General features: G+C 53.9%; 9 protein-coding genes across 9 annotated transcripts; 6 read left to right on the plus strand and 3 right to left on the minus strand.

Annotated features, from left to right (window-relative positions):
* Nucleotides 1-428: 428 nt before the first annotated feature.
* Nucleotides 429-2,265, minus strand: BBA_08854 (major facilitator superfamily transporter; the record flags this gene model as incomplete). The annotated part of the gene is made up of 2 exons (XM_008603951.1): nt 429-1,880; nt 1,984-2,265. 2 exons carry the CDS (start codon nt 2,263-2,265, stop codon nt 429-431), a joined length of 1,734 nt encoding a protein of 577 aa, XP_008602173.1.
* A 2,405-nt stretch (nt 2,266-4,670) lies between these two features.
* Nucleotides 4,671-5,789, plus strand: BBA_08855 (myo-inositol-1(or 4)-monophosphatase; the record flags this gene model as incomplete). The annotated part of the gene is made up of 1 exon (XM_008603952.1): nt 4,671-5,789. One exon carries the CDS (start codon nt 4,671-4,673, stop codon nt 5,787-5,789), a length of 1,119 nt encoding a protein of 372 aa, XP_008602174.1.
* A 366-nt stretch (nt 5,790-6,155) lies between these two features.
* BBA_08856 (fusarium oxysporum panthotenate synthetase) lies at nt 6,156-7,310 on the plus strand (the record flags this gene model as incomplete). The annotated part of the gene is made up of 1 exon (XM_008603953.1): nt 6,156-7,310. One exon carries the CDS (start codon nt 6,156-6,158, stop codon nt 7,308-7,310), a length of 1,155 nt encoding a protein of 384 aa, XP_008602175.1.
* Nucleotides 7,311-7,529: 219 nt separating this feature from the next.
* Nucleotides 7,530-10,146, minus strand: BBA_08857 (acyltransferase-like protein; the record flags this gene model as incomplete). The annotated part of the gene is made up of 3 exons (XM_008603954.1): nt 7,530-8,000; nt 8,056-9,907; nt 9,968-10,146. 3 exons carry the CDS (start codon nt 10,144-10,146, stop codon nt 7,530-7,532), a joined length of 2,502 nt encoding a protein of 833 aa, XP_008602176.1.
* A 414-nt stretch (nt 10,147-10,560) lies between these two features.
* On the plus strand, nt 10,561-11,271 carry BBA_08858 (ribonuclease P protein subunit p29; the record flags this gene model as incomplete). The annotated part of the gene is made up of 1 exon (XM_008603955.1): nt 10,561-11,271. The coding sequence occupies one exon, from the start codon at nt 10,561-10,563 to the stop codon at nt 11,269-11,271; it is 711 nt and encodes a 236-aa protein (XP_008602177.1).
* Nucleotides 11,272-12,583: 1,312 nt separating this feature from the next.
* Nucleotides 12,584-17,169, plus strand: BBA_08859 (GYF domain-containing protein; the record flags this gene model as incomplete). The annotated part of the gene is made up of 4 exons (XM_008603956.1): nt 12,584-12,693; nt 12,926-13,322; nt 13,379-16,802; nt 16,856-17,169. The coding sequence occupies 4 exons, from the start codon at nt 12,584-12,586 to the stop codon at nt 17,167-17,169; spliced, it is 4,245 nt and encodes a 1,414-aa protein (XP_008602178.1).
* A 530-nt stretch (nt 17,170-17,699) lies between these two features.
* On the minus strand, nt 17,700-20,840 carry BBA_08860 (TPR repeat-containing protein; the record flags this gene model as incomplete). Its single annotated transcript, XM_008603957.1, has 1 exon — nt 17,700-20,840. One exon carries the CDS (start codon nt 20,838-20,840, stop codon nt 17,700-17,702), a length of 3,141 nt encoding a protein of 1,046 aa, XP_008602179.1.
* Nucleotides 20,841-22,186: 1,346 nt separating this feature from the next.
* BBA_08861 (uncharacterized protein) lies at nt 22,187-23,128 on the plus strand (the record flags this gene model as incomplete). The annotated part of the gene is made up of 2 exons (XM_008603958.1): nt 22,187-22,208; nt 22,263-23,128. 2 exons carry the CDS (start codon nt 22,187-22,189, stop codon nt 23,126-23,128), a joined length of 888 nt encoding a protein of 295 aa, XP_008602180.1.
* A 1,114-nt stretch (nt 23,129-24,242) lies between these two features.
* BBA_08862 (xylose isomerase-like TIM barrel) lies at nt 24,243-25,445 on the plus strand (the record flags this gene model as incomplete). Its single annotated transcript, XM_008603959.1, has 1 exon — nt 24,243-25,445. The coding sequence occupies one exon, from the start codon at nt 24,243-24,245 to the stop codon at nt 25,443-25,445; it is 1,203 nt and encodes a 400-aa protein (XP_008602181.1).
* Between the last annotated feature and the right edge of the window lie 171 nt (nt 25,446-25,616).

Genomic DNA, 25,616 nt, shown 5'->3' on the forward strand with positions numbered 1-25,616 from the left:
AAGGGCCAAGCTATAAACGGCATCCGAGGAATAGAGTTGCAAACTAAGCTTAGCCGCTGTATTAACACGGTCCCTCTTGGCGGTTTGAGCCACATGTTTAGTTGTCACGACTGGAAATGCCGACGGCTTTTTTGGCTCAGCTATGCCGAGTGATCTATCAGTTATAGCAACCTTCATCAATAGCAGGAACCTTTGCTCCAAGTACCAAAGCACTCTTCACTTGACATGTTTTCTTTCTTCCTTGCTCAACATAGCATGCATCTGTTTGTTTGCCGCAAAATCATTACATCTTTATTAAATATGTATTAAGCGCCTCCCTATGGGCCATCTATTTCAGAACAACTTGAGCCAAAAAAAAAAAAAAAACAAAACGCCGTGAGATGAGAGCAAAGTCCAGCTTGCCAAAGTCTTCAATTTTTGGACAGCGCCTAGGCCATACCACCAGCACCAGCGCCCTGCTTGAGCTTCGTCCAGCGAGTAAAGAGACTGACCAGGGTGGCCACGCCAGTAGCCGCAATGCAGAGTGCAAAGACAACCTTGAGACCGTGCATGTACCCGTCAATGACGACGGGGATCTGGTCGGCAGGGAAAGCTTGTCGAATGTTGGTGGCGCCAGTCAGGATGAGAGTGCCCTTGTCAATTTCGGGGGCGTGTCGCACAACATAGCTGACCATCTGGTTCAGGAAGGCAGACTGGGCAGCGGAGACGAGGAAAGCTCCGCCGAGGCCCTGGAAGAACAGGAGCATCCCGGTAGCGGAGGCGAGATCCTTGGCCTCGACCGTACCCTGGACAATAATCATGGGAACCTGAAAGGCAGCGCCCCAGCCGGCGCCGGCGACGATCTGGTAGCCAATCCAGGTGCCGGTTGAGGTGTTGACGTTGAAGAGGAAGAGCAGTCCCGCGCCGATGGTGGCGACGGCACCGCCGCCGATGAGAAGAGGCTGGTAGTAGCCGGTAGCAGACACAATGGCACCGCTAGCAATGGTAGCAATAGTGACTGCAATGATGAAGGGCAGGTTGCGCACGCCGCTCATAGTCGGGCTGGCGTTGTGCACTGACTGAAAGTACACTGGGATATAGTAGATGGCGGCGAAGAAGCCGCCGGCAAAGATGAAGCTGTAAATCATGGCGACGACGAGGGCGCGGTTCTTGACGAGGTGAGGCGACACCATGGATCGCTCACCCTGAAAGTACTGAAGTGCGACCCAAGCACCGATGATGGCGACAAAGCCGACAAGCAGACCAATGACGGTCGAAGAGTTCCAGGCGTGGGCAGATCCGCCATACTGGACAGCGAGGATGTAGGTAATGGTGGCACCCATCATGAGAACGACGCCCAGAGGGTCCGTCTGCAGAATTTTTTCCTTGAGGGGGGCCTGTTCCGGGACCGCCGCGCGAGGAGTCTGAAAGAAGAGAAAGATGACGCCGGCGGAAACGGCACCGATGGGCAGGTTAATGTAGAAGCACCAGCGCCAAGAGACATTGTCGGTAAAAGCGCCGCCCAGCAAGGGGCCAATGACGCTGGCCAGGCCGTACGAGGCGCCGAGGATGCCGGTAAAGGCGGGTCGCTTCTTGGGCGGCGCGGAAAAGGCAATGATGGTGTAGGCGCCGGCTCCGAGTCCCGCCGCGCCAAGACCGGCAATGGCACGGCCCGTGATGAGAGCCTCGGCGTTGGGGGCGGCGCCGCAAATGACGGAGCCAACCTCGAAGATGAGAATGGCAATGAGAAAGGAGGCTTTGAGCGGGAAATACTTGTAGATTTTACCCCAGGTGGACTGGAAAGCGCCAACAGTCATGAAGAAGGCGGCGCCGTACCAACCGACCTTGTCCAAACCTTGAAACTCTTCTGTGATTTTGGGAATGGCAGTAGCGACAATGGTCTAATAAAAGGTAGAAAGTTAGTTTTTTTTTTTGTGTGTCTGGTTAGATAGTTGGGGGGAGCATTTGAAGAAAAAAAAAAAAAAAAAAAAAAAAACAACTGACCATGTCGAGAGCGAGGAGGAAAATGGCGAGGACGAGGGCGACGACGATAAAGGCGAGCTTGGTGCCGGAAGGGTATTCATCTTCACTCGGCTCGCCAGGCTGCGCTACAGCTTTTTCACTGTCAAGCTCCGTCTTGCCGTCGCCACCGACGCCAACAGAGCTGGCGTAGGGAACATTTTTCTCGAGGGCGTGGTCGTCACCGGCGAGGGTTGATGTGGTCGAGGTTGCCCAACCCGGTTGTTCGCGGGGCACCTCGAGGTTGTTTGGTGGTGCCGAAGCCATTATGCCTGCCACAGTTTTCTCAATGCTCTGCCCAAACTTCTTTGAAAATGAATGAAGAGAACCTGTGAAAAGATTTGAGATGTTGGCTGAATCCGGAAACGCAAAAGGGACAACAACAGCCTTAAATATACAAAAGTGCACTTTTTAATCTGACGAGATCAAACTCTCCCTGGCCTCAAACATAACGCGGAGAGATATTCTGCGGCAATCTCCCCTTTTAGCCAGCTCCAAAAAAAAAAAAAAAGTTACAGGCAGCTTTGGACCGGTCTTTAGGCCAAAACGACTTGCGAACCCGAGAACCGTGCTCCAAGTCCACCCAACTCCGCCAGCCAGCCAGCCAACAACCCTCTATGGGGATTCACGGTGGGCGGGGCCGCAATAACAGAGATAGTCATGGCTGAAATCGGCCTGCAAAGCTCCGCCAATTGGCGCGCCAGCGAGAGCCCACAAGTTCAACGCGTTATGCTAGGCGTAAGGTAGTATTAGGGTCCGCACGTTATGGCCGAATGGGTGCAAGCTCTTCGCGGCTACTTTTGGGAACGAGCCAAAGAAGATGGGCTGCATGTGCTGCTCAGCACGTGGAAAGGGCATGAAACCACTCCGCAGCCCGATTTCGTCATGTTCAACTTGTGATTCATACGCCTAGGTATCTACTGGCAAAGGCTTCACGTGCGAGAACTCGTTAGCTCGTGCACTACTTTGCACATCTTGCGGCGGGCGCAGCTTTTCGATCATCTGAATAGGATAACAAGATGAAAAACGATTTGCTTTCAAAGTTACACAAGTCCCGTAGCAAACGTTGCTCTCACGTGAATCTCATCTCGCTCCAAAAAAAAAAAAGAAAAAAAAAAAAACATGAGCTTCCCTCAGCCGTCGAGTCGAATACTCAACAAAAACAAGGCTTTTACTTCTTACTTTCTAGAGCCTCTTCCCTTTCCAAATGGTGGAGCACTTAGTGGACAAGCTTCAGCTGTTCTTGTCGGAGCTTGCGGACATTTGGCTGAATAACCCGTAAGGCTGATTGATGATGGAGGGGCAAGTCCGGACCTTGTCACGGAGCTTGCGAGTCGGCCCCGACTCAGCAGCCCAAGTTTCAGTCGAAACCGTTCTAGTAATAAGCCGACCGTCAGACCTCGTTCTGGGCTGATGTTGCCGGCCTGATGAGGCTGGCAGCTTTAGCGCATGTCGCCATCCACACACACACACAACCTACCCTGCCCGCACCGAGTTCTGTTTCGCGGGTGAAGCTCCGCATACGCTCTGACTGCGATGCGGACTTGCTTAAAAATCAATGCAAAAAGATTAGAAGTAATTCGCTGACTCATTAGCGAAGAGAGCAAGATACGCCAGCGCAAGACCCTGACGGCAGTTTATTGTCGCCAAGTGTAAAAGTGTAGCAGGTTTAGTGCTACAGTTGTGTTATTCTTGGTCCTCGCTTAATTGGATAGGTAATTTTTTTTTATTTTTTTTACTAACTTATTATCGCAGATGACAGATGTGAGTAACAGCTAGTCAAAATCAAACTCGTCCAAGGTGCATGCAGCGCCAGCCACTTTTTAATAAGCTCGCTATCTCCGTTCTCCTCCGGCCAACATTAGCTAGCTTCTCTAAGCATAGTCTGCAAAGGGTCAAGAAACAGAATAAACTGGACTCGATTCAAAACAAAGATTAAATGAAAATATTCGGAGACGCCTCTGCAATCTGCTCCGCACATGTGTCTGTCGTGAATTTGGGCACAAATGAGCTACAAGTGGCCGCACAGCGTGGCCTCTGAATAGCCTGTCGCCCCCCACAAGAGACGAACAGCATCACCAAGTATAACACCCCACGATATCTCTCGCCTTGATTTTTCATCGGCAAAAACATTCGGATGATTCCGCTACTTGATCCGCATCGGACAAGTCACAGCACCTATTCTGGGCGTTGATCCATTCACCGGCCGTTAGAGCCCAATGCTGGGCTTCTCCAGCAACTCCAGCTGCCTAGCATGACACCTTCACGTTCGGGGAGCACCATGGCTCTCCATTTGCTTTGAAAACCACAAATGCCTGATAACATTTATCGGGCTTAGCTTGTCATACATGACCACGGAGCTGCATCAGAGTTCTTGCATCTACATGAGCGGGCGGTTGCACGCGTTGATTGAGAAGCATTGCCCCGAAACGGCTAGGCTGTGGGCAATATAAGTGGAATATGCTGAAAATGCCTCCGAACAACTGTATTGAGACAGAGGGGATTCTGAGGACTAAGAGAAATAAAAAAAAGGGATGCTAGGCCTCTGTCAAATTCTGCAGCATCAGTCTAGGACATGGTCTCAAGTTCCAAGCGTTGCTGAAACCTCCATTTACAAGTTGCAGAGCCCAGCTTTCAGCCCTCCGAACAAATCACCGACTATGGGGTCCACGATGTACGCCGAGGAGCGGCGTATTGCTTCCGCTGCCGTTCACTATGCTTCTGTGCTCACAAAGTCCGTCATGCGATCAATCAAGCATGTGTCCAAGAAGGATTCTACTCCCGTCACGGTTGCCGATTTCGCAGTGCAGGCGCTCCTCATCGGCACCCTGAGCCAGGCTTTTCCCGCCGACGGCTTCCTGGGCGAGGAGAGCGCGGCCGCGCTCCGCCAAGACGCTGTCCTTTGCCGGCAGGTCTGGGAGCTGGTGTCGTCCACCGAGGCCTGGCCGGGAGCAGCAGCAAGCCAAGCTGCGACACTGACGCGGCCGCCTGGCTCGCCGGAGGAAATGATGGAGTTGATTGACCGCGGCGGCCTCGGCAACGGTGGGCGGCACGGGCGGACGTGGGTCATGGATCCGATTGACGGCACGGCGACTTTTATCGAAAGCGGCCAGTATGCTGTCGCGGTTGCGCTCATTCAAGACGGAAAAGAAGTACTCGGTGTGGTGGGCTGCCCGAATCTTGCGCTCGACTTGGATCACCTCGAAAGCGTGCCCACCGATGACGAGGGCTATGGATTCATCGTGTCTGCTGTTTACGGTGATCAAGGCGTGCTTGTACAACCAGTTGGCGCCGGCGAGCTCCCTCCTGGGCAGTTTATACCATCCCGTCGTCGGTCGCAACCTCAAGACGAAGCATCTTCCATCCAGTACTCGCATTTCAACTTTGTGGATTCCATGTCCGGCGAGGCATACCATCTCAACAAGGCTAAGCAGCTTGCAAAGCGCCTCGGTTGCGCCCCGTTTCCCGGAACGGAGGTCTGGTCAACTCAGGTCAGGCTCGTCATCTTGGCTCTAGGAAAAGCCAGCTGCAACAACGTGCAAGTGAGAATCCCGCCTCCCAGAGTGGACGGAGGCGAAGAGGATCCGGAGGACTATATTTGGGACTATGCAGGCGCGCACTTGATTCTTCGAGAAGCTGGCGGCGTTGCAACCGACCTTGACGGCAAAGAGGTCGATTTCGGGACGGGAAGGCGGTTGTCTGGCAACTGGGGTTTGGTCGCCGCCTCTCACTCAAGCCTGCAAGGGCGAGTTCTCGGTCAAGTGAGAGCGTTTTTGGAACTAGAGAAGTAGATGGCACACGCACAAAAATTGTTACACGTTTGGAGAGCAAGACAATTGTTTCAATAATGGGTGTTCGAGATGGGAGCGCGTCAAAAGTAACAGGTTGCTATTAATAGTAGAGACAGCAAGTCGCTGAGTCATCCTGAAGCTCTCCATAGCTCAACGCCCATCCCCAAAACTCCGCGGCAGATATCGTCACGATCATTTTTTGCCCGTCGAATTGCTCCCCAGAAAGAAAAGCAATGGACCATGTGGCTTGATTCCGGGCATACAAATACACCAATTCCCCCACTGACCTAGTTTCGACAAACTTTGCTCTTCTCTTTTCTCCTCTCCCGTCCGCAACGGTGCGAAAACCGACACTCCCCCCCCACCATGTTTGCTGCCCTCGACCGCCGCCAGCTCATGGCGCGCGCAGCCTCCCCCGCCGTCCGAAGCCGAATATTCGCCCAGACAGTATGCTCAACATCATCCTCCTCCTCTTCGCCATCATCATATTTTGAAAAGCTACCCTCGACGTCGATACGCGTCCTGCGCACCGTCGACGCCGTCCGACGCTGGCGCAAGCCGCACACGCTGAGCCAGCACAGCGTCGGGCTCGTGCCCACCATGGGCGCGCTGCACGAGGGCCACCTGGCGCTGATTCGCGCCGCCGCGCGCGAGAACCACCACGTCGTCGTCAGCGTCTACGTCAACCCGGCGCAGTTTGGCGTCCGCGAGGACCTGGCCTCGTACCCGGTGACGTGGGACGCCGACACCGCCGCCCTCGCCCGCCTCGACCGCGCGCTCGCCGACGACGGCGCCAACTTGGGCCGCATCTCGGCCGTCTTTGCCCCGGCCACGACCGACATGTACCCGTCGGGTTTCCCGGGGCAGGCCGTCGACAGCAAGGGCAGCTTCGTCAGCGTCACACCCGTCGGCGAGGTGCTCGAGGGCGCGAGCCGGCCCACGTTTTTCCGCGGCGTCGCCACCGTCTGCATGAAGCTCTTCAACATTGTGCAGCCCGAGCGCGTCTATTTTGGCCAAAAGGACGTGCAGCAGACAGTCGTGATTCGCCGCATGGTCCGCGATTTCATCCTGCCCACAGAGGTCGTCGTCTGCCCCACGGAGCGTGAGAGCGACGGCCTGGCCCTGAGCTCGCGCAACGTCTACCTCGGCACCCGCCGCCGCAGGGTCGGCATTGTGCTGAACCGCGCGCTCGTGGCCGCCGCCAATTCATACGCTGCCGGTATTGTGGACCGCACGGCGGTTCTGGGCGCCGCGCGCGAGGTCGTCGCGGCCGTGGTCCAGGCGCAGGCGAGGCTGCCGCCGACGCAGCGCGTCCTGTTTGAGGTGGACTATATTTCTTTGTCGGATCCTGACACGCTGGAGGAGATTGACGTGATTGACCCTGCGCGTGGAGCGGTGCTGAGCGGCGCCATCAAAATGCTTCCGCTGGAGGAGGCTGTCCCTGGGGAGGATGTTGGGCATGCTGGAGGGCCGGCCGTAAGATTAATAGACAACATCATCTTGGAGCCTACAAAAGCATAGACGCAGACTGCTGGGGATGCTGACAAAAGTCATTTTGCATATCGGCATCTAGATTGCCGTGGTATATATTCAAAATATATTACGCAATGCAATAAAGCCGGACAAATGAGCGGCCCAAACGACAGAATCAGTAATGTACACCTGCAACAAACAACCGTTGCGCCCCCCAACCAGTGTCACGACTTTCACTACGGCAAGTCCCAAGCACAATGCGACATCTTACAGGTTCGGCTTGTTGCGCATCTTTCTGCGGCGACGCGCCTCGCCAACAGACTTGTGCAGTGTCTCCTTTTCCTCCTGGCTCAGTCGGCTGGGGATCTTGTGCTTGCCGGCTTTGGCGCCTTCCTCGGCCTGCTCAAACAGCTTGCGACCGAGTTCGTCTGTGAGCCGCAACACGCGACTGCTGACAGTCGCACCATCTCTGCGATTCTTACCCTCTCGACGACAGCTGGCAATCTTCTCCGTAAAGTCCCAGAGCTTGCCTTCTGCTAGCAAAGCGCCGGTTTTAGGGTCTCGCGGAGGTCTCCAGGTTGGATCTAGCTGCATGCGCGGGGGAACCTTGGAGTCCTTGGCTTTAACAACATGAACCATTTGGTCCTCCTCAAACCGGGTATATGAGTTCTTGAGCGTTTCCTTGTTCACAGCTTCGAAATAGGACAAGTCGCCTTGATGGTAGAGAGTCTTTCCAAGCTACGCGATTGTTAGTGGTGATATCAAAAGAACAGCGATTGGCAATACCACTTACAAGCTGAGCACTGTTCTGCGCTTTGGACTGTTCAACCCATACGTCGCTAGCGTCACCAGGTGGGCATAATCCCATTAATGACACTGCGGCCAACCAACTAGCTTCAATAAAGGGCCAGATCAGAAAGCAGTAGAAATCATAATTCTCCCGCCCTGCTCTTCGCTCTTCATCTGAAAGGCCGACCTGAACGACATTTCCCTTGTCGTCCTTTGTCAATTGCACCACGCGGTCAGCCTCTAGTCCCTTGAGTGTCTTGTCCAAGTTGGCATCAAGGCCCGCACTGCCAAAGATAAATTCGCCGCGGAAAAGGGAGGATAGGAAGAAGACTGTCGACTTGAGCTCCTCGAATTCGATGACCTGCATTGTCGGGCCGCCACCACGCTTGACGCGTGTGTACATGGCAGCGCTGACAAGAGCTTCGTAAATAAAGAGATGAATCGTCATGTTGCGGTAGAAAGAAAGCTGGAAGCGATCAACGGCATAGTAGGTAGGCTCAGCAAGTCCGTCTACCACGCCGACCAAGTCTTTTCCAAGAACCTCCAGGCCTCGGTCAACGATTTCCGAAAGCGGCGCGTTACCAAAGTGCGCAACGCGACCACCCTTGGCTCTAACTCGAGCCGTGAGCCACTCAACGCGACGAGTGAGTTCTTGCTTACCTACGCCGCGTCCACGCAGAGTAAGAAGAACTGTACCGATCAGAGCAGTAGGCATAACAACAGAGACGGCGTTGATGTCTCCGAGGACTTTGTATCCGAGAGTTCTCAGGATCTTTTCCCGGACCGCCCTGACAGCCGGATTGCGATGATCCGTGTCCAAGCCACGCGGGACATTGGGGATCTTTGTGAGCTGCTCATCAATGAATTTTCGTAGACTCCAGGGTTCGTGGAATCGCACGTCAACGCGGCCGAGCTTCAAAGACAGCACGGAAGAGCCTCCAGAGAGAAAGTCGGCAAGGTTCTCTTTCTTCTTGGGGACACCCAGCAGCTCGGTGACGTACCCCTCCGTCTCGATAACCTTGTCGTACTGCGTGCTGACAGGGCAGATGATGGTGTCTTCCACACGGCCTGACAGAATTGAGTCCAGGACGAAGCTTAATATACCAAATTTAGGTGGGAGAAGCTTTCCAGTGCGCGATCGACCTCCTTCAATGAAGCACTCAAAGTTGTATCCCTGCTGGAGCAATGTATCTATGTATGACTGAACCAGAGTCGAGTAAAGAGCGTCATCACCAAATGAGCGACGGATCCACATGGCGCCTGCGTGCTGCAGGAAGTTTCCGACAAGAGGAAAGTTGAGGTTATCGCCAGCCACCACGACGGGCAAAGTCAAACCAAGACGGTAGCAGATGAGCTGGAGACTGACGTAGTCAACATGTGACCGGTGACTAGGAAGGAACACAATACTTTGCTTCTTCTTGGCAGCAAGATCAGCCACCTTGCGCAGACGCAATACCTCCTCGCTGGAGACATGAATGCCTTGGTGATAGGCTCTCGTCAACAGTTGAGTAACCATGTAGTAGGCACTGCGGATGAAAGTCTTGCCTTCCATCTTGCAAATCATTTCGTCGGTAAGCTTTTCGGCAACCTCTTGCAAGGAGTTTTCAAGAGCGACGCGGCGTTGCGTCCGCTTCGTCGCGTAGTCTTTGTCGTTCTTGTTCAGCAGTCCTTCTTTTTCCTCAACGGCGACGCGGCTCTCTGCAAGTTGTGAGATGCGTTCCTGGAGAAGCGGTGCAGACATGACCATGGAAGTCATGTTCTGGGTGAACCCGGGGTAGAAGACTGGTTGTCCAATGACATTATCGTATGCGCGCCATCCCTGGCCAGAAACATAGAGAGAAACCTCGCGCAAGAATCTATACATGTTAGGCTCTCTATAATGACGAACGATCAGACAACAGCCGAGTGCGACTTACTGCAATGGCTCGGACCGAAACGATGCAAATTGATTCATCAGAGCCTCCTCTTTCCCTTCGGTTGCCCCTTTCTCTGGCTCAAGGTAGCCGCCGGGCTGCAGAGTGATCTCATCGCCCAGAATCTGCAGATCGGGGGCCGAGGTGCTCGCAGTATCGAGGGGCTCGTCGCTGCCAGCCATTGTGAAGTTGCTGATGCGTAAAAGTCGAGGCCGAAGTTGGCTGTTGGCGTCGCAGGAGTAGAGCGGGAGAATGCTCAAGCGGCACAAGAGCAATCAGCGAGCAGAAATCAATCCATGAGGTTTGAAAAATGGGATGACAGCCTGGACTAGAGAAAGCTGGCAGGAGCTGGGGAAGCTGGGCGACCTAACTAACGTCCGGGGGTGGGGCAAAGGCGATTCTGCCGAGGCCATGTGAGGCCACTTGCAAGCCGGCTACTCTAGGTTGATCCAACTTTTTTTCCCACTGGCCTCCGCCTAGCCAATAGTTTGGGCTGCATTAACCGTCCACTTCCTCAACAATTCAACACATCTTCTCTTGACAGCATTAGTTTCCCCGAGCCGCGGCTGTGAATCTATTTCGAAAGCATTTCGAGCATGGCGGTACCTCACGCCCTCACGCAGGAGCTGCTGGCCCGCGCCCACCCACCAGACTCTGTCAACCGCATATTTGGCGAAAAAATTCAGCATCGCACACTGCATCTACGACGATCCTCTCCACCACCATCTGCTCTGAATGCGCGCAATGCACGGCGAAAAGCGCGCCTAGAGAAGAAAGAAAGGGAGAAACAACGACCGAAGCCTTTGTCCTCCCGTCAGCGGCGCAATCTTGGCCTCCACGATGTGCCCGCTACAGGACAGTCATACGACATTTACGCAGGTTTGAATCAGCTGTGGGCAGGCTACGCTCGCGAGCTTCTCGGTCGAGAGATCTACACTGGTGGAACGGGCGCTGCGGCGAAACTTGCCAGCGCAGAACTGCATGGTGCGACGGCAGAAGTTGTTCGCAGTCGCTGTGCTGGCCGCGTTGGCATCAAAGGCATCATTGTCCGCGACCGCAAATTTGTCATTGAAATCATCACACAGAAACGAGGGCTCAAGTGCGTGCCCAAGGACGGAACAACGTTTAGAATATCAGTGCCCGCGGCGCCGGAGGACGCAGCAGTAGAGCAGAATTCTCAGGGTGCGCAGGTTGCGCAGGTTGCGTCGCAAATTTTTGCGTTTGAGGTCCACGGCGATCAGCTGATGCTTCGCTCTGCGGATCGCGCGAACCGAAAGTTTAAGCAGCACTTTCTAAAAAATCTCTGAACACGAGTGAATGACGGAATGATGGAAGCGAATTGATACCCCAGAGCGAGTTGGTACACTCGGAAAAGGATGAATTGTACAAAGGCAAGAATAGGGTGGCATGGTATGCATGTATGCTGCCGTACTGTACGATAGAATCGTGGATAAATGCTGTGGCTTTTTCTGGATCAAGGCATGAGAGCAAAGGCGAGAGGGGAGGAGCTAGGTCGCAGTCATTGCAGACCTCGCGTTATATATGGGCTGGACAAGCCGATGCTGGTTCCAGAGGCCATGGCCACCCATGAGAATCTCCAGCCTATGATGTACGCATAAAGCTCCGTGTACAGATCGGATGATGAGGCCAACTGCCGCGCCTGATATCCTTGATGGAAGCCCTTGCCATGAGGAAGATTTTACAAATGCATTTTTACTGTTGCCTTTCTTCTGGAAATGGACGAGTTGGCTGGTATACTCATCTGAAAGATTCACTGACTCTTGAACTTTGCTCCCACACTGCAACCGAAGGCCAGTACGTCCATCGTGCCTGCAAATGGAGGGTTAGCCAGTTTCGCCTGATTCAGCTGCAGAAAACAAACAAGTGTCATATAACACAACAAGACTTTTGCCAAGCTTTGTTGATCGACGCTCGGATGTAAGGCTGAGCGACATGAGTGAAACGACTCAGCGTTGGATCTGTGTTGGTAGCGCGGCAATGGTAGTCACTGCAAACAAAAAGCAGGCATGGGACGCCATGCCATCATCACTGCGCCGATTTGACAACATTTAAAAAATGCCAAGTATCGTCGGAGAAGTATATGGTACTCTGATATCACCAAGGCAAACTGTCAACCAACAGCACAATGCTGCGACACCAAAAAGCGACATGTCAGCAACTGACCTGCGCTGCCACCCAACCCCCCCAGTTAGGATTCAGCCCTCGTGCCTACTACTCGGGTATACTTCGGACCTTAGCCGCTTTAAGGATAGTGCATTCTGGTCCTCGCCTACCGCCTGGGGGCCAATTCAAGACCTCCAAATTTGCCTTTGCCAAAACCTGCTGGCTTTTCTTCCCAAGCGCCTACCTACTGATTCACTTCACGTTCTCGCCATAACACGACCCCCAAACACCTGTAATATTTTACATTGCCATTCTTGTACGCGCAATCTCGCAATCTACGTTGCTTTAGCAAGCGTTGTATTTGCATTTTTATTCTACATCGCCATTGTCGTCGCCCTCACCGGTGCCGTACCGACTTAAGCTATCAGCCTTCAGAGCAGACGTGGTGATCCGCGCTTCGAGCTCCCATCAGCTTTAACAAAAGCCATACCAAAAATGCCAACCAACCTTCCTTCAAGTTTCGCCTCGGCTGCTGCCGGCCAGAACGCGAATCGCGACCCCAGGACCGGTCGTCCTGATGGTCGCGGCGCTGTAGGCGGCGACTGGTAAGTTGACCTGCCATCCCTTGCTAGACAATTGCTTTACTTCGCGCTGCGTGAGTATGGCACCGGTACCATCGCATATGGCAGCTTGCTTGTGCTACAACTGTATCACGGGTTCTCTTTTTTCTGCGTCTGCCCATCGCCTCCATGACCCGGCTGCGTCGCGAAAAACTTTCCCCATCCCAGCCCGCGCCACCTTAGCAAACACAATAAGTACTAACAACCCCCCCATCAGGGCACGTCGAGACGGCCGCTCCGCGAACGGAACCATGACATTTCGGCGCGCATCGACGACCCCCCTCGGCCAGACTATGCAGGCCGCCCCTCCAACAGACTTTACGGCTCAGCCCGCGTCAGCTGAGCATGCTGCCGTAATTGCCAATGTCGAGGCTGAGCCGAGCCGCTATACCAAGGAAGATCTCTTAGACGTGTTTCGTGCTCAGAAGATGAGCGACGATCTTTCTCGTCTCTTCATCTCCGGCTGGGACCCTAGCAACATTAACGGAAACAGTGGCAGGGGTTGGGGCAAAAGCAACGAAAATCACGTCCCCCAAGAACCTGGTGCCTGCTGGGATCAAAACGGCGAGACGACTCCGATTTCTTTCCAAGAATACTCCATCGAAGAGAAGGAGGTGAATAGCCAACCCTCGTCAATACCTCCCCTCATCAATCTACTAACAACGACAAGGCATTCTCCACCGACATCAACTCCCCGCTCAAGCCCCCGACTCAGAACAAGGAAGCCCATCAACCGAACGGCAGTGGTCGAAAACCCTCCATTTCCCACGGAACAGGCAACGCATACGGCCTCACATCGCCGTCTTCTGCGACTCGGCCGTCCACTCGCCGGCGCGAGACTGTCGATTCGAACCCTTTCAGCAGCTCTGGGCTCGGGTCTCCAACGGGAGGAGCCGGCAGATTCTCCAGAGATGACCAGGCGTATTGGTTTAATCGGAAGGCAGGCGACTCGAAAGAATCTGAGACTGAGGATCAGTCTGTGGACCAGCCTCGTGACCAAGCGAAACCGGCTTTACCTGGTCTCATGCGGGCCAACACTGCCAGCGCTGTGGGAATGAGCTCCATTTGGCCTCCATCCAACCCGAGTACACCTGGTACAGGAGGTTTCGGAAACTTCTCCATCGGTTCTTCGGCTGTTGGAGATAAACGCGTCGGTGGCGCGGCGGGCGGAAGTCGACTTGCTCATCTCATGCCAAAAGACAGCTCTGATAATATGAGTACCAAAGCCCCCGATGCAAACGTGTCCACTGGACAGCAGCAGTCGTGGAGAACGCGACCGCGAACTGACACGGATCCGTTCGGGGAGGATGAACTATCAGGCAGTGCAATGCTCGGAGGGTCGCAGGATACAACTTCAGGTGGCAATCGCGCTGGTCCTCTTGGCACTCCCGTCAAGGGCTCTGCTGGCGATTTTGGCATGGCAGGTTTGAATCTAGATGGTGACGACGACCCAAACAGCCCATCTGAGACGAACCCGTATCGCAGTCCGGCAAATCGTGAAGACGGAGAGTCTGCCAATGACAACAAGCATTACGGTGGCAATTCTCAAGAGCATGGTGCAGGCTTCGGCGCTTTGCATAGAAGCTTTGTTCCAGGTGCTTTCGATGGCAGCGATCGCAGTCAGACCTCTAGCGTCGGTACAAAGGGTTATCCACTCGGCCACCTATCTGGATGGCCTGCTCCGGGGCCTTCGACTGGGACTCCTGATCGCGATCGTCCCAACTTTGGAAGCGCTTTCGGGAACTCTCTGTTTGGAAATATGGGAGAGCTGCAATCTCCCGGCCTCGGCAACCTGGGCAATGTATTTGGTCCGTCGGCTTCTGGTGGCCTCAGTGCTGGCAGCATTGGGCGTGGTAGCAAGCTCGGTTCCCTATTCCCTGCCGCTATGCAGGCGCAAATGCAGAGTAATGACCACGAGTCCGGTAGCGACGGTCCTGATCTTCGCCAGGGCAATCCTCTTGGCGCTATTGGCCGCGGCAACTTTCCAGGGCCGTCAAGAGATACAGAAAGCCCGATGCGCTCCAATCGTGGCGTTTTCGAGGAGCTATTTCCGTCCAACGACTCAAACAGGGGACTTGCTCACATGGCAGGCTCTGACGGCAGCCAAGGGCCTTCTAGCCAATCTTTCACCCCCATTCCTGGCGGTCTGCCATTTGGCGGACTCACTCCAAGTGAGCTGCCATCGGCTCAGGCTCGCCAGATGGTCATGCCGGATCGCATGAGATGGGTGTACTTGGATCCTCAAGGCCAGGTTCAGGGGCCCTTTACTGGCCTGGAAATGAACGACTGGTATAAGGCCAACTTTTTTACTCCAGACCTTCGTGTCAAGAAAGTCGAGGATCCAGAATTCGAACCACTTGGTCAGCTCATCCGTCGCATAGGTAATTCGCGTGAGCCGTTCCTAGTCCCTCAGATTGGTATTCCTCATGGGCCTCCTGTACAAGCTGGTGGCTATAACGGCAATACCGGAGTCATTCCGCCCCTGAGTGGCGTCTTCCCAAGCTTCGGCAGAACTCTTACAGCTGAGGAACAGAACAATCTAGAGCGCCGGAAACAGGAGGAGCAGTACATTATGGCTCAGCAGAGAGATTACGTCATGCGCCAGCAGGCAATGTCCAAATTCCCGATTCACAACGCAGGCCTGCAACACCACTCCAGCGCCCAGAGTCTCCAGAGTCAACCAAGTTTCGGAAACATCAGCAACCCAGCCCAGCAACCACCTTCCATGGGTGGCTTAGGCCCTTTCCTGGATCTTGGAGGTGGCGGAGCTATGCTCCATGCGAGAGCTGCAAACGACCATTTTCGCCAAGAAGACGTCATCAACCTGAGTGGTCATGAGCGCCAGATGCTGGCTGCTGCTATGGGGGGAAACGAGGCCGCTGCTATGGGGGAGCAAGCCGGTAGCGAAGAAGGCTTCCGTGCTGGTCTCCCACAGACCGGCCAACTTGCTGAAGACTCTGAAGGTTTCCGGGAGCGTCTACAGGAGTTTGAGGGCCTACGTGCTCAAATTGAGGCGGAGCAGGCCGCCAAGGATCAAGAAGAGCAGCAAGCTATGTCGGAGGCTCGGACCTTTGAACCCGTTGCTGCTACCAGTCGACAGTCTGGGAAAGCTGGAAAGAAGAAGAAGCATTCAGAGGATGAGGCTCTGTCTCTCACCGAGCAAGTCCAGATTGCGCAAGCTGCAGCTGCGGAATTTGCCGACTCTGAAGAGTCTGCACAACCCGGTATGCCCATGCCATTTCCTCCCCCCTCCTCAAGCACGCCTCTTCCTGCTCCCACCGCTCAGCGCGTACGATCCAACCTCCCAGAGCAGTATAGCAGATCCCAGACGGCCACACCAGAAGTTGTTCAGCCACCGCCACTGGCACCATGGGCCAAAGAGCCTGGTCAGGAAGGCCAGCGCGGTCCAAGCCTGAAGGAGATTCAAGAGGCAGAAGCGCGCAAGGCTGCCAAGGCTGAAGAACTTGCCGCCGCCCAGAGAAAGGCCGCAATGGAGCAAGAGGGCGCTCTCCTGCGCGAGCGGGAGAGGGCTGCTGCTGCGGCTGCTACAGCTGCGGCCCTGCCTGCATCCAGCACCTGGGGCCACGGTTCGCCGGGGGCCGGTTCAACCCCGTGGGCCAAGCCTGGACCGCAGAAGGGAGCTAGCGTTCCCACCTCGGTCTCAACTTCATCTTTGAGTAAGAAGACATTGGCTGAAATCCAGCGGGAGGAGGAAGTAAGAAAGCATAAGGCCATGCAGACGGCTATTCAGACCGGCACTCCTACCATTGCTTCCAAGAGCTACGCCAATCTGGCGGGCAAGACCAATGCGCCTGCGAACCCGAGCGCAGCATCTCCAATTGCTCCTCCTGGCGCTGGTTGGGCAACAGTTGGAGCTGGCGGTAAAGTCAAGGGTCCCACTGGGCCAATTGTGCCCGTCAGACCTGCCAGCACCGCGAGCGCTAAGCCTGCGGCGGCTGTAGCTCGACCCAGTTCTAAGCCTAACCCTGCTGTTAGCACGCAGTTCGTTGGATCTGCCAACAGCGGCAACACGGCTATGGATGAGTTTAATGCATGGACGCACCGAGAGCTTTCTCGCGGCATCACGACTGATGGTAAGTGTACTCGAATGCGAAGGTTTGAAGATGATGATTAACACCGATGACAGTTGCCAGCTTTCAGTCGACTTTGGAAGCGCTTCCGCTCGACACTGGTCTGATTGCCGACGCCGTCTATGCCAGCTCCACCACTATGGACGGTAGACACTTTGCGGAAGAGTACGTTCGTCGCAAGAAGCTTGCCGAAAAGGGCATTTTTGAAAAGCAAGCGTCCGACAATAGGAGCTCTTCGAGCGGCTGGAACGAAGTGGCCAAGAAGGGCAGCAACAGCAACCAGCCGTCTCGTGAGCCCGAAGGAAACGCCTCTGCGATGCAGGGAGCAGGCTTCAAGGTCGTCCCAAGCAGAAAGAAGGGCAAGAAATAGAGCAAATCACCCTATCATATGTTGAAGGAAAGTCGATCCTAGCAAGTCGGGAGATGAGGGGCACCTGAACGGTCTTGTCAGACTCTGTCTCATGCCCGTGATGCTGTTGGGAACTTGTTGTTGGACGAAGAAAGAAGAGGTCATCAGGGGCTCACTGATGTCGTATATGATGAAACATGAAGCAGGATGGATATGAGTGATGTGGTTTGACGAAGCGATGTTTGGAGACTAGCGAAAAACATGTGTATTCTAGAGCAATAAGCAGAAGATGGGTTGCTGCCGCGTCTTGCTGGCCAGATGGCAACCATGTATGAGTAGCTTGATTGAGTCGAGAGCGCGTTGTAGTCAATACGACTGTTGTAAGAATAGGAGGCAGTGTTTGCTTTCGCAGTAATCACCAACAATAGTGCATAACCAAAATGTAAGGTGTATTGCTTTTATCTATATCCAGTTTCTACCCTCCTTGACGTCAACATTTCTCATACTTTTTTCCTTATTCTTTTTTTTACATCCTTCTTTTTTTTTTTTTTTCATTTATTTACCTTGAGCCCCTCCATGAGCGCTTCGAGCAAAGTCCATCCCTCGGTGCCCTCCCAGCTTGTCTTGCCACGGCCCATGACGCTGCGGACGGCACTGCGCGCCTTGCCCCGCCACCTGGCGCCAATCTCGTCGACATCGGCACCCCAGGTCTCGAGCACTGAGACGAGCTCGTCGGTGCGCGCGACGACATCGAGCCACGCCGCCTCGTCCTCGGTCCAGTCGGCGGCGCCGGCGCCCGTCGTCATCGCGTCGCTGCCGGGCAGCAGGCCGCCGCCCGAGGCGCCGACCGCAGCGCGCCAGGCCTTTTCCGAAGCGTCAATGGCGCCGGCGTAGTCGCGGCGCCAGCCGCGGAGCTTGGCGACGAGGGACCAGAGCTCGGCACGGCGGGTGATGAGCGGGACAATGTCCTCTTCGAGAACGCGGGCGACGAGCCGCGCGGGGGTGCCGCGCGGGGGCTCGTAGATGCCGGTACTGGGGGCGTCGTCCTTGGATTTGCAGAGGACCTCTTCCTGCAGCAGCGCGCCGAGGACCGGCGCGTTGACGGCATCCTCGGTCTGGCGGATGCGGAGAATTTGGCGCGTGGCGGCAATGATGTCGGCAATGGCAGGGGGCCGCATGCGGCAGGCCAGCGTGACGACATTTTCCCAAATTCGCCAGTTGTCGTGCGCAGCGGTAGCACCCATCTTGTACGCATGGAGTGCCTGGGCTAGGAGCTTCTCTGGGTTCTTGGACGTCTTGGTGTCTTGCGCAGTGTTGGCGGCGGCAGCAACAGTCTCGTCCTCATCTTCCTCGGGCTTGACCGGGGTTGTTGCTAAGGCTTCGGCCCCGGTTGAGGGCTCGGCTTCGCCATGCTTCTGAGCAGAGAGAACTTCGCTGTAGAGACTCCAGAGCGCAGTGCCCAGGTTGCTCCAGGTTTTGGCGCCTTCGCCGCCGAGGTCGCCAGTGGCGCTGCCAATAGCCCGAGTGAAAGCCTCGGCGGCGTCCTCGAAGCGCCCCAGACGCAGACTGATGTCGCCGAGACGGCTCCACATGTCGGGGTCGAGTCGGTTGACGAATGTGGCCTTCTTGTAGGCCTCGTGAGCGCGCTCGAGATCCTTCTGTTTTAGGTAGTGCTCGGCAAGGGAGCGCTGTGCGCGAGCGTATCGGTGGCCTGACACCTCCCAAGCACGTTCGTAGAACGACGCGTTGCTTTCCAAGTCGCCGAGAATACACCACAAGCGTGATGCGTTGGACGGCGCTGGGGAGCGTTCCGGGCCCATGAAGTTGTCGGCCTTGAGAGACGTAATGTCTTGGACCGCAACCTCGTCGTCTGGGTCAGAGTTGGATGCAGCGTCGGCACCTGTCTTGTTGAAAAGCTGCCAGCGCACAATGCCCTTTGCTTTGGCCTCACCGCCGCTCCCACGGCCGTCTTCGTCGTCGAGGGCGTCGGCACTCGCGAGACAAAGAGCGACTTCGGCCCATAGTCGCAAACGCTTAAAGATTTCTAGCGCCGAGACAAGAGAACCGGCACCAGCCCAAGCATAGGCCAGCTCAGCCTCCAAATGCCATCGAGGTGGGGTTGAGAGAGCGTGAATGTAGCGAAGGCGTATGTCGGCAGGCGCAGACTCCGCGGCTTTTGCAGCAGGAAAGAATGATGTAGGCGCACTGGTAGCAGGCGCCGCTTCATCTCCAGTATGGTGGCCGGGTGCAGTTATTTGTATGGAAGGGGCAGCAATAGTCGACTCTTTCACTTCTTCTGTCGCAGTTTCCCCCGTCTCGGGTGGCAAGGTGGTATCTGTAAGGACTTGGTCGGCTACGGCCTGCATTTGAAGGACACCACGCTCCAAGGTGCGGCTTCGATGCACTTCGATGCGCGAGCGAACAAGGAGGGCCTGGGTATATGTTTGCCAGTTGGTAGACTTGTCAGCAAGCACTCGAGTTGCGAATGGCAGAATCTCTTCGGCAGTTAGAGTGTCTGTCGGCGAAAACGTGTCTTTGATGGTCGCTTCAGTAAGGAGGGTGATTTGGTCGAGGGGGCTGAGTTGCGGCTGCTCATCGGGTGTCAGATTGGCCAGTGGTTCAGGCAATTCAGTAGAGTTTGATTTATTGCTTTCTCGTTCCTTGCTGAATTGAATCTCTTCCAGAAGCGTGTCGTCGTTTAGTTGCAGGGCTTGCGGCTTGACGTCGTCCTCTTCGTCGTCTCCGGTTTCCCTGGCCGTTTCCTGTGTCTGGCTGAGAGCCAGCACGACTAGTTGACTGATGGACTTTTCCTGAAACTTTGTCCTCTTGCCGAGAGCACCTGAAAGGGCGTATAAGAAGTTGTTCTTGTTGGCTGCCTCCTCAACGAGCTCCTTGGCCTTGTCTGCCCGACCTAGCAAGATGTTGTTGTTGGCCGCCTCGAGCAGGAATTGCACCTTGTCTTGGACGCTCCACGTTTCTTCATCTGCCCATACATCTTCATTCAGCAAACGGCTTCGAACAGCATCCATGGAATCCGTGATCAGAGTCGCCAGCGAAGGGAGCTCGATCCAGTTGGAGCTTTTGGTAAAGGTAGAGCCGCCGAGGCTGGGTTGCGCAATGAGCTTGTAGTGCCACACATGGATACGTAATCTTGTCCAAGAGATGCTGTGCTTTTGAGTCTCGGATACGGCTAGCTGCACAATGTCGTTGTCGGGTGTCGACAGGGTTTTGATAAAGATGTGTCTGGCGAGGCAAAAGAGCTCTAGCGAAGGAATATGCGGGTATGGAGACAGGCCGTCAATTTCCAGCTGTTTAAGACAGTCTCTTCTCATTTTTATTATCGGAGTAACCACTGAAGTAGAGGGGTTCGACGTTTGAGAGGTTGACTCCCAAGCCTTGAGAAACTGAGATTCGATATCTGCCATTGGCTGACGCGCGGGCACAGGGCCAGTGACATTGATCTGAAGAAAAATGTTTAGCGCCGCAACTCCAACCTCGAATGCGCTTCTCGTTTCTTCTATTGTTTGCGCCACCTTGGGTGCATGTTGGGCGTCAGACGCATGCTGAAAGAGCTCTTGAATGAGGGGCTGAGCAGCGGGATTGGCGGCAAGCTGCGCCGCGGCATTCTGCGAGGACGAAGCCATAGCCTCGGGACTCTGGTGATTATTATGTTTTCTTGTCTCCCTTTCCATCACGTTGAGGAAGTACTTTTGCAGGTCGGCTCAGGCAACCATGGTAGTGCCTGGTACAAGGCAATCAAAATCTTCAAGGTAGGCGGCTGCGAATGACTTGTCTGGACCAAAGCAGCACACAGAGACCTGCCTTGCGATCTAAAAGTCAAACAAGAAGACTTTACCAATGTATTTTATCAGGTGACCTAAGATTTTGACATTCGAGCCGAATGTAGACGTTGTCCCGCACCAGTCACGATATTGCAGTCGTCTCGAATAAAGTTTGGTGGGATGTGACTGCGATTGGTGGGGCTCGCCGCCCTCTAGATTGTTCTAGTTACGGAGGGGTCCTAGATACAGTCTATCCTACGCCTTGCTGCAAAAAGGCACACACCCCAACACAAGAACGAGAGAGCCCGAAGCTGATTGATGTCGGCTGACACACACAAGAAAAAAANAAAAAAAAAAAAGAACGCGAGCTTTCCAATATCACAGTGATTCTGAGCGCACAGTAGCTCTCGTGCGCCCATATGCGCGTCAACCTGCTCCTCAAACGGGGGTCTCGGGTAGTCCCATACTGCGAAGAAGGTCATGGCCTTGCCGCTGGCCAGCAAGCCCATTGACGAGAGCGCATTGTAGATTGCTGGTGCCGAGTCTGATCGCACTAAAGAACAGACGCCTGTGTTTGGTGTTGGGTTTATTTTAAGTAGTGAAGTATACACTAATTGCGCTCACGACTGCGTGTGGATCAAACGCGAGAGGCTCGGTCAAAGTGCGAGTTGATAGTCTAGGAAATGAATGGAGCCAGATCAGGATGAGGAGGTCCGGATCAACTTCATCTACTTCACTACTCACGGTATTAGAACCTCGTTGATCATGGTGGTCAGAGAACAGCGTTGTTATGTGTCGCAAAATGCGGCCATCGCAGCTTGCCGAATGCAGACGAATCCTTCTGAGACCCCGAACATGTCTTGAATTCCAGTACGCTGCTGACCAAGCTAGACTGGATAAAAACGGAAATCAGATCGGATCAAAGTAGATCAACCACGAAATCAATTTAAAGAGAAAAGCTGAAATCGTAAAAAAAGATCAACAAGTGGAAGCTGTATGTTCGCGGTTTAGACGAGACTCAACTGTATCTACTCGTTCTTGCGTTGGGCGCAGCTGGCTAACGTGAAACTAGCTTAAAAGTTGGTTGTCTGGCTGAACGCAGCCAAATATACTCGCTGCATGCAGTGCCCCCAGATAAAATCGCGTACTATATAAAGGACATATTTCATGTTGACTAAAATGTAAATCGCGCAGAAATTACCACTCAATATTCTTGCAGTCTACGGAGATTTTCAACCCCGGTGTCACCCTGTAAAATGGCTTCCTCACACCTGGCAGGTATGGCATCATGGCACATATCGGCCCCTTTTCATAACGCTCACTCCTCTATAGAAGTACTCGCCGAAGTATTTGGCAATCTTGAAATTGACCAAGAAAGAACCCGAAGTAGGGTCGTCGACGAAGTACTCATTCCCGACCTACGCGAGCGTCGACTCACACTCATAACCAGCGACAATCCATGTTTCAGGCCTGCTCGGCATCTTGGCAAAAAATACAGCATTGACAAAACCTCAAATCGTTACACCAATTTTGTCCGCTCCTTGAGGGGTTATAAGGAATACCCTTTCATACTGCTGCAGAACCCGAGTAACTTCCATGATCAACCTTTTGAAGAAATGAAAAGATGTTCTACAATCGATTTTATAACAACGCGTCTCCGCGAAAACGGACTTGATATCGATGAGGTGCCAATAATCGACATATGTTCCCTGTTCAGCGACGACGATTTGCGAAGCATGAGTAGGCAGGAAAGAGCCAACGCCATGGAGGATTCGTACCAAATGGTAGAAGAAGTTCTCAGCATCCTGCGACCTCGTCTGATAGTCGTTTGTCAATGTGTCACAGAATACGGGCGAATGAACAGCGATATATGGACACGTGCGAATAATTCCTTGGCCAGGAAACTGTGCTCCAGTGTTAGTGAAGCGCGTGCTGAGCGCGCCGTTCGCGTTCGCCATGGGATGCTGGATACTTGGGCTATCAAGGGCATGCACCCAATGCGTGCCATTCATCAGTTTAATGCTGGCCACGAAGAGGAGGATGAAATAATGCGCGCTCTCTTCCGTGATATATACAGTCCATGCCGTCGTGAGCGAGCCAAGATGGCCCTTCGAACTCTTGCCTTCATACGAAGGCAGTCACGAGTACAAGCTGAGCCAAGAAAGGCGGCCATCATGCAAAGTCAACAAATTGGATAAATCGCTTTGACATATAAACAGTTGGCAACTACTGCTCAAGATAACAAGAGTCCTTCATAATTTTAATGATAATTTTCTGTCTTATATACCAACGACCACCAATATTTGCTGTCAATCTTGGCAATGACTGCGGCACGATAGAGGGTCTTCATCTTGTGTTTCTGCAGCCTGCGCTCGTCTGTTCTTCACCAAACAATTTTGCCGCCCTCACCGAAGCCCTATCCTTACATAGCGAACATTATGCTACTAATGAGGTAAATTTTCAAAGCGCAATTAAGTAGTATTAACAAAATGACCGATAGAAACTGGTATAAAAGAGCCGCTCTCTCTCGTTGGGGGTCATCTGACACTCAGTTGCCCAACTCAACTTGAAGGAATATTCAATACAATCGATAATGGCGGCGTGCTCCTTTTGTAGGCTTTCCTCAACACGGGGATCAAACATGCCGCCAAGGTAGCTTGTTTGGTGTTGGCGAAGCAAGAGTCAAGGGCGCGCATGTAGTTCAGCGTAGCATATGAGTGATAATATGTCCTACACTGAGCAATTAGTTCATGAAGTCGAGAAATGATTAGGTCGAATTCTCACTGCAACAGACTATCGGAACAACTTGTTGTTCATGTAAGCCGTGACAGTTCAATGCATGGGCCTTCTGTCGTAGCGAAAAGGCGGATCCACACCTTCATTGATGTGAATTAGGCCTGATATAGGTAACAGTTGTTAAACCACTATAATTTCAGCGGGCGGATGGCCAAGTCATGTTGACACCCCCTATTCACACCATCTGTCGGTGCGCACACTCGAGTCTCAGCCCTCAACTTACGGCCTCGCACAGTCATCGCCGACTGGCTCTTCAGTTGGCCTAAGCAGAGAGCAAATATTGCGAAAAAAAAAAAAAAAAAGTTGGCCATATGCTTCAACCAGCGGTTAGCAGCGGCGGCATTGGTCATGCGCGAGTATAGGCCGTTTTGCACATGCCAGAGTAGCAATCAAGATTCCTTGTAACAAGCAATCAACCGGCATGTAAAGAAAAACAGAATTTACCATAATGCACATCATCTTAATTTCCATCTTGAATACGGATTTTGCACTATTCTCTTCTCAACAGGCTTCAACATGCCTTGCCAACTTGCCATCACCTCCGTGTCTCTCGGCCGCGGCACCGCCGGCCACAACTTTGTGCACAAGATGGACATGGCCCAAAAGCATGGATACAAAGGGGTCGAGCTCTTTCACGATGACCTCGCCTCCATTACACGAATGATGCCTGGTGGCCTGACAAAGGCGAATGAGCTTGAAGCCGCCCGCATCATTCATCAAGTGTGCCGGCAGAGAGGCATCAAAGTTATATGTCTACAGCCTTTCTGGCACTATGAAGGTCTCTTGGACCGATCCAAACATTTTGAACATGTCGAAAAACTATTCTTTTGGTTTAAACTGGCGCGAGCACTCGAAACAGACATGATTCAGATCCCGTCCAACTTTCTTCCCAAAAGCCAGCTCTCCAGTGATCCACGGCTTGCCATTCAAGATTTGCAAAAGGTCGCAGATTTCGGCTTATTACAAGAGCCTCCCATGCGCTTCGTCTATGAAGCTCTCGCTTGGGGCACGCACTGCGATACGTGGGAGCGAAGCTGGGAGATTGTCCAACAAGTCGACAGGCCCAACTTTGGTCTCTGCCTGGACACGTTCAACATCGCGGCGAGGGTCTGGGCCGATCCTACCGACCCTACAGGGCGCAACAAGGACTCTGACGAGCTGCTTGCGCAGTCGCTCGCCCTCATGGCAGAAACCGTCGACGTCTCCAAGGTCTTTTGCGTGCAGGTGGTGGACGCGGAGCGCCTCGCGTCGCCGCTACTTCCAGGCCACGAGTTGCACGACGAGGCGCAGCCGCCTCGCATGAGCTGGAGCCGAAACTGCCGGCTTTTTTACGGCGAGAGCGACAGAGGGGCATGTCTACCCGTCAAGCAGATTGCGCGGGTCATTTTTAAAGACCTCGGCTACCAAGGCTGGGTCAGCATGGAGCTCTTTCACCGCAGAATGGCGGAGGAGGACGCCACTGTCCCTCGCGAACTCGCCGCACGAGGCGCTGTTGCTTGGAAGAAACTCGTACGAGATGTTGGAGTCAAGGTGGCCCTCCCCCCGACTGGTGATTTGGCAGCGTCTTCAGAGAAGCGACGCACTCGGTCGCGTCGGCACTTTCTTAGACCTCAACAACCGCAGATGTATTTGGGAGAGAGTCTGGGCAGTCTTTGCACAGGTCCCTCGCACGCATCCGGCCTGAAATGGCCCTACAAAAACTGGACCAGAGGTCCATGATACACTGCCGCTGCTGTGGTGTGTTGAACGTAATTACTGTTGTTGCGTCGCAGATAATGCTTCCAGGATTGCGCACAGGTGGCCGACCTTGACAACCGTGGGGCGGATTAGCTAGAAAGCAAGATAGTTTATGCTAGGCAAGATGGTCAACGTAGCTTGGAGATCCTGCAT

This window comes from Beauveria bassiana, assembly GCF_000280675.1.
Source record: "Beauveria bassiana ARSEF 2860 unplaced genomic scaffold BBA_S00041, whole genome shotgun sequence".
Classification (NCBI taxonomy): domain Eukaryota; kingdom Fungi; phylum Ascomycota; class Sordariomycetes; order Hypocreales; family Cordycipitaceae; genus Beauveria; species Beauveria bassiana.